General features: G+C 38.8%; 1 protein-coding gene across 1 annotated transcript; it reads right to left on the reverse strand.

The window, feature by feature from the left end:
- Nucleotides 1–338: 338 nt before the first annotated feature.
- On the reverse strand, nt 339–6,861 carry LOC147861561 (uncharacterized). Its single transcript, XM_087322538.1, has 9 exons — nt 5,497–6,861; nt 4,356–4,478; nt 3,977–4,025; nt 3,681–3,895; nt 3,501–3,569; nt 3,154–3,260; nt 2,488–2,581; nt 2,316–2,385; nt 339–1,759 (listed from the first exon to the last, which is right to left on the reverse strand). The coding sequence occupies exons 1-9, from the start codon at nt 6,235–6,237 to the stop codon at nt 858–860; spliced, it is 2,370 nt and encodes a 789-aa protein (XP_087178664.1). The 5' UTR covers nt 6,238–6,861; the 3' UTR covers nt 339–857.
- Nucleotides 6,862–7,402: the final 541 nt, after the last annotated feature.

The following is a 7,402-nucleotide window of genomic DNA, read 5'->3' on the forward strand; positions in this document are numbered from 1 at the left end:
CTTTTTTTCAACACTTCGTGTTAAAATGAATCAACGAATACCAATGAAAGATTAAGCAAAAGCATTCCTAGCAATGAAAGATTTGGACAGATGAGTTGTGAACATGCTCCAAAGAATGTTGCAATTATAAACGATGTTATAGTGTGTCTTGCTGATGATGCTCTCTTTCTTTGAATGGACCCATTCCTCACCAGCATTATCCTACTTTACACAACCAATAAGAGTATTAAGACGATCTCTCATCCAAATAATCCATAACCAAGGGGGTTAGTCAATAACAATAATAACAACATTATATAGATGATATTGTCAATGAAATTCTTCCGAGGCAGGAAAACTGATTCAATCATAATTGTATTTAGAAGTGGGGAATTATCCATATAAATGAACAAACATAAAGCATTAGTATGCATCTCCAGATGCCAGCATATTTAAAGCCCTCTCAAAAATGAGATGAGCAGAGCTCAAGGTGAAAGCAAAACTTCCCTAAAGCAATTTAGGGACCCATTGGTATTACATGGTCAGCTCTCCTCAATAATAGGTTAGACAGCATTATGTATATATTATATACTTCTTACAACAAGCTCCACAGGTAGTTGTGTTCAAATGAAATAAGTAAATTGGTTTCACCATCCATCCATATTTACTTTAAGCTTACAACAATGCTCCAGTGGAGTGTAAGCCTTTAAACTGAATAATCTAGCTTGGTTTTACCTTCTTTTGGCCAGCAAAGCCCCCACTCTTTCTTCAAGCTTTGAAAGCATTGAAGACCTCTTTCATTCACAGTGAACTGAACCCATCATGAAGAACGAAATTGAATCAAGTTTTGAGTAACATTGACAGAGAAAACCCTCTACTCAAGAGTTCCAAGAGAAAATATCATTGCTTTCAAAATCGTAAGGGAAGCTCTGGCTTGGATCTTGAAGCAAACTTTGATCTAAGCTGTCAGTATTATTGCCTGATAAACTAGATCCGAAACCCATCACATTCTGGCCATTATTACCAGACAAGTAGCTTTGATTCATTAAACCATCACTAAAACTGCTGGTTACCCCTCCTATATTTCCACTATCACTATCACTTATAGAGCTTCCCATCCCTCCACCTTCATTACCTCCTAATCCTTCATTCACATTGCTCGAGCTTTGAAATCCATTTCCATTTATTGCCACGTTTCCAAATCCATTATTCAGTCCAGCTTTCACATCAATGTTTGACGTGTTTACACCACTTTTCAACTGAGATGACATGAGTAGTTCTTGAATATGGTGTGCCATCATTGAGCTTTCATGTTTTTGTGGATTGACGCTCCCATTTGAGGTCTTTTGCTGAGTTGAAGAATGAGCGACAAATGCATTGGGAGATGATGAATCGCCGCCACTATTCACTGATTGATACCCATTTTGCAAAGAGCTGAGATGGCTGCGATGGGTAAGGCTTGAAGAAGTTGTCGAGTTTGACCCAAGGCCATTGGAGGTATTACCAACATCAGGAGGAAGTGAAAAGCTTTGACCATTGCTTTGTACTTGTGTCATCATAGAATGTGGAGAATTCTGGTGAGGTAGGGTTGGGAAAGCACTGATAGAGTTAACATTGTGGGTCAAATTTACCGAACCGCCACTTAAAGTGCTGTTGTGAGCATTTGTAATCGTAGAGGCAGATTGAGCTACTGCTATATTGTGGTCCAAAGGAAGAATTTGAGGCATCACCACCTGCTGATGCACCATCTCGCCTCGGCGAGGAAATTTATGAAGGCTCTCTGTCACCGGTAAAACACATTTCTAAGATCAGTTCATTGAGATAGATGAGTTGAGTGAGACATGTACTATACAATAATTTGATGAATAAAAATTGAGGCATTTCTTTACATTCCATTCTGCCTAAAGCATGTGGCAAGCAAGCAAGAAAGCAAAGAAGGAAAGAGAGAGTTGTACACATGTGCTATTAGCATCTTTAAATACAATTCTAGGCAGAACAGTGGAGCACAGGTCTATATTAGCATGAAAGAGAAAATAAGAGCGCCTATAAAATGTCCATCATTGACGACATCAAATTTTGTTTTCTAACCACAAGAAAGTAATCATGAAAGAATTCTGCCCTTGCGCTCTTGATGGAAATGTTATTATGCCAAGCTACTCAGTTAAGAAACTTCTGAATATAATGATGAACAATATTAGTATCCGAATCATTCAGTACACTAACCAGACTCTGATATACAGACGAAATAAATAACAACACTGATGAGTAAAACATATTATTAGATAGGGTAAAATTTTTATTGTGCCATGGACATTTACATCAAATGATATACTCACCTATAGGACCAGTTCTGTTTTCTCGGCTAAAGTCGATCAAGTCTTTCATACTATTTACAACCTCTGAAATCTGCGCATGTAAAAGAGATTTCATTAACAAACAATATTATGTATTGGAAGGAAGAAGATAATGTGCTTTAATTGGGGGTACATTCGTGGATTGATGAACAACCTGAAGACAACGAACATATCTTTTTGTATAGCCAAGATCATTCACGGTTGGAGCCTCCAAAGTTCGTGTAAGCTGCCTTGCAGCTGCCACAAACCTGCAATTAAGATCAAAAAGAAGAAGAAGAAATTAACTTGTGCTTCTCATTCGAATATCAATACATAGCATCAACCTTTTTTTGGTGCTAATATTAATTTCTCAAATTTTTTCAGGCTTGTATAAAATGGACTGCATGTAAATCCTAGCAATTCAAGCCTTCTTCCTACACAAAAAGGTCAATGCATAGAAAAGGGGAATGATACCCAAAATTCAGCTGAATAATCTATATTACTCAACCTCTGAATGAATGAATGAATGAATATCATGCAAAATGTGGTATCCAATAAAGAACAAGTATATATGGCAAAAGGGATCGCCCTGATTCTATGCAAAACTGGAAACACAAGTGATCCTCAACTCAATCCCACCTTTTATCCCTTCCCCAGCTCTTTGATTGAGCTAAATCTATCGCAAGTACATTTCACTTTTTAAAACAGATTTAACCTAATTGAAGAACCTTAAACAAGATTATGTGAAGCATTGATAGCCGAGAAAAAGTTTTTGGGGGCTCAAAGACAGTCTCAATCAACCTATCATTACAATGAGAATTGCATCTGACACATTACATACAGCTGGCAATTGGATTGAAGGTCTTGCATTGAAATATTGGATGCTCCCGTCTGATTTTGATTCATGGTATTCTGGTACTTCTGAACAGCAGCAGCTAATTGTGTGACCTACAATCATATATATTCAGAATATCCTGAGGGTTAGCTCTTATAGACTACCCTAAACCTCATGCATCTTGCAAGCATCAAGCAAAAGACTTTATTTCTTAAGCTTATAAAAAACAAGAGGGGAATAGAAGAGAAATGCATGTGTGCATAGATAGATACCTGTGTGTGCCTGAGATAACATTACTAAAACCTGAGGGGGGGAAAGGGAGAAATGCAATACAATAGAATGTAGAAAGTGACCTGTGGAACCAATAGCTTTCTTGGGAGAAGTTCCTCATGACCCCGTGCACAAAACTCCCACAAGAGAATCTGCAGAAGCAATTCCAAAGTTCAAGACTTTCACACCCATAATAAGGTTTATTCTAAATTGTATAGAGAAACCCCACATATGAGTCTTCCTACTCATGCATAAGCACCAACCTTAAGTTCAGCAGTAAAGATTATACGAAGCTGTCCTTCTCTCACAACTCGGAGATGTTCAAAAATGCTTTCTTGGACAGCTTTTCCATATTCAAGAACCATGTGACCTGAACTTAAGCGATATTCATTTGATATGTCCACAAAAAGAAGCTCATCCAGAATCCCACTATCATATTTTATCTTGCAAAGCCGTGGAAGCACTTCGACAGTTGTCTCTGCAACAAAAAGCACCGAATGAGCAGATCAAAATATAGTATTATAGATCCCTTAGTATATCATTATAGTATTGTTCTTACCGAAACCCCGGCTTGGCCTTGAACCACAAATTTCACAATGCCAAACATCCTGCAACAATAACAAGTGAGTTTTCAAACCTTAATAGTTGACCTTTTTAGTTTGCTAATTCAAAAGGCTATTATTGAGTCTTGCTAACCCAGGTAATTGGGGTAACCAATGTCTTAGTAAGAAATCAGCTTAAATAGTTAGCAAAGATAGTGGTCAACAAAACAATTAAAAACCTTTCTTAATTCACATGTCATGATTCTTCTACTTCCCATCTTCAGCACCTATAGCAAACTAGAGTATCCTAAAGAAATTATTAAAGCATCTGTCTAATTCATCATGATTATTCTTAGACCCTCACAGATTTTGCCTTGTTGATTGAGAGTAATGAACCTGAGGGAATACGCCAGTGGGTTGCTTTCCGTGGTTGCCATACTGTGACACACACCATCGCTTCTTGGCTCCATGTGCAAAAAACTCCGCGACAAATTTCCGCCAGAAATGTATATTGTTATCCTACAAGAAGATAATAAAAATACAAAAAGAACTTCAGCCAGTGCCTCATTTTTCAGTCTTCTTCGTTATTATTAGCATTGATGAAGCTCACTACTCCTCAATGGTGCAATAAGCATAAGCCAACAATATAATAGAAAGCATAATGGCATTGCTCTTCAACCATGATACCATCATAGTTGTTAAAAAACGTGTATTCTAAGTTTAGAATACATTTTAGAATACTCTGAAGTAATCTTTCTACATGTATTCTACATTTAAGATCTGCCATTGTATAATATTTCACGTATTCTATGTCTTCTAAGTATTCAACATCTTCTACATATTCATTGCATTTAGCAAGTATTCAGCATTTCCATAATGCTAAAAAAACAATTAAATTATTAAAATTAGGTTTTTTTTCTTTAAAACTTTATATTTAAGAAGTATTCTACTTATTTAACATGTTTTATCTGTAGAATATGTATTCTAAGTATTTGAGAAAAAATGTAGAATACTTAGCATATGTATTCTACACATATTGTATGCCTAAGTTATCTACACCAATGAATACATTTAAGCAATAACGCTAGTACTATTCAACAATGATGCCACATACAAATTCAATTCTCTTCCATAATGACGATGCCATCAGATCAAATGTCATTACTCTCCAAATGATGTTGAATAATGTCATTACTCTGCAAATGATGCCATATAACACAATATCATTGTTCTTCAATGATGATAACATTGCTATCCAATGATGTCACATGAACATAATGGAATTCCTCTTCCATACCATCACTGCGCTTTAACCAAAGTGCCATATAATCATAATGCAAGCTTGTTACCTTAAGTAAGCTCGACTACATAAATAAAAATCTTTAATTGAGCCAAGCCTGTCTAATTCATACCCTTACGAGAGCGACCAATATAAATCATACCCATCAATGCGCTCACTTATCTAAATCATCCTATCAATTAAGCTCAACCTATCTAAAACATACTCTAAATTGATTTAAACCTATGTAAGTCATACCTGGGGCCGACTGCGCTGGTTGAACATGTATTGCATTAGTCTCCGCGAACAAACTCCTGGCTCAAATTGTGGCTTAGAAGGGGGTCCTGCAAGCTGCTGCCTCAAATGTTGCTGCTGAAGTTGTTGAATATGATGACTTCTTTGTTGATGCATGAATCTTTGTTGTTGTACTAAGTTCATCTGAGCTTGAAATTGTAGCTGTTGAGATTGCTGCTGCTGCTGCTGCTGTTGAGATTGCTGTTGTCTATGGAGTTGAATAGCTTCTTGTCTTTGAAGATTATTTGCAAGCAGTGACTGATGGACCATAGTAGCAGAAGAAGAAGCATTGGCCATGTCAACTTCAGCTTTCACTTCATTGACAATGTGTTGTCTTGAATCCATCATCTTCATTTGTGAATCAATCTTTGCAGACGAAGGAGATGATGAAGCTCCCATTAAAGCTTGCATTTGTTGTTGATGTTGATGATATTGTTGATGAAGATGATTATTATTAATATGATGATGCGGATTGTTATTAAGTTGATTGTGGTGGATACTCATTTGTGGAATTTCTAGAGAGAATCTCGAGTTAGGGTTTGTTAGAGAAGTCTGCTGTTGTTGAACCTCTTGTTGTAATGGGTCCATTAGGGTTGAAACAGAGCTATGGCAATTATTAGTGAGAGTATTTACATTATTATTGAGACCATTGTTAGACGAGAAAGAGTGAGGAGACGCAGCAGATAAGCCCATAGAACCACTCATCTCTTCTCTCAAATTAGGGTTTCTTTACTAAAACGATGGCTCATTGAAGCTTCCATTGATCCTCTCCAAGCAGAACACAGAGAGATCAATGGAAGGCGGGGATTTCAGGGTTAACGAAGACAGGTTAAAAGCAGAACTTCTGGCTATAGACGAAATAACCCAAAACACAGATAATGAGAGAGAGCCCGGGGGGGGGTTGCAGGGGACCAAGGCAAAAAACAGACCTACTGACTACGAGAGAATTAGCCCAAACTTACAGAAAAACAGGGGGAGATGGAGAAAAGAATGAACAGAGTAGCAACGGAATTTCTAGCAATGGCAAACCAAAACATAGGAACTCCGAGAGAGAGAGAGAGAGAGAATGAATGAAGAAACAGAAGAGCTTCTGGCTGTGGCAGAATTAGCCCAAGACAGACAAACACAGAGAGAGAGAGAGAGTGTGTGTGTGTGTGTGTGTTTTCTAGGGTAGAAATACCCCAAAAATACAGACAAAGCAACAAGAGAGAGAGAGAGAGAGAGAGAGAGAGAGTGTGTGTGTGTGTGTGTGTGTGTGTGTGTAAAGAAAGAGTGCAAAAGCAGAGCTTTTGGCTATGGCAGAATTAGCCCGAAACACAGAGAGACAGAGAGAGAGAGAGAGAGATGATAATGCAAGTAGGAGGAGAAGGAGGGGGGACCGGCTCAACCGGTCATCCGGTTTTAAATACAGGGGCGTCTGGGGCAACGTGCCTATCACGGGCTGGGATCCTGCCACGTGTCAAATCCAACGGCACGGATCCTGGATTTCGGAGGGGAAGGAAGAAGGGGGGGGGGGGGGCGGGGGCTGACGATGACGGCGCCGTCTGTTGTCTGACGGCCGGCAGTCGCCCAAATGGCTGCACCATCCTTCACCTCCATCTTCATCTTTGTTCTCTTCTCTTATGGTCTGGGTCTAGCTAGGTCTAGGTCTGGGTCTGGGTTTGTGTCTGGGTCTCTCTAGGTGTCTCATTGGTGAGAGAGCAGAGAAGTTCATGGAAATGGCCTCACACTCATCCCTTGTCTCTTACTCTCCGTCCACAAACCTTCCCAACACACATGTCCGCCCCGCCCCACTTGTTGTTCGTTGCCTCGGATCAGTCGGAATCGCTAGAGATGCATTCATTTAGGCATCGGAATCTCTCGGTTTGAC

This window comes from Azolla caroliniana, unplaced genomic scaffold, assembly GCF_043228905.1.
Source record: "Azolla caroliniana isolate FFs.n. ecotype wild unplaced genomic scaffold, voAzoCaro1.0.p SCAF_7, whole genome shotgun sequence".
In the NCBI taxonomy this organism is placed as follows: Eukaryota; Viridiplantae; Streptophyta; class Polypodiopsida; order Salviniales; family Salviniaceae; genus Azolla; species Azolla caroliniana.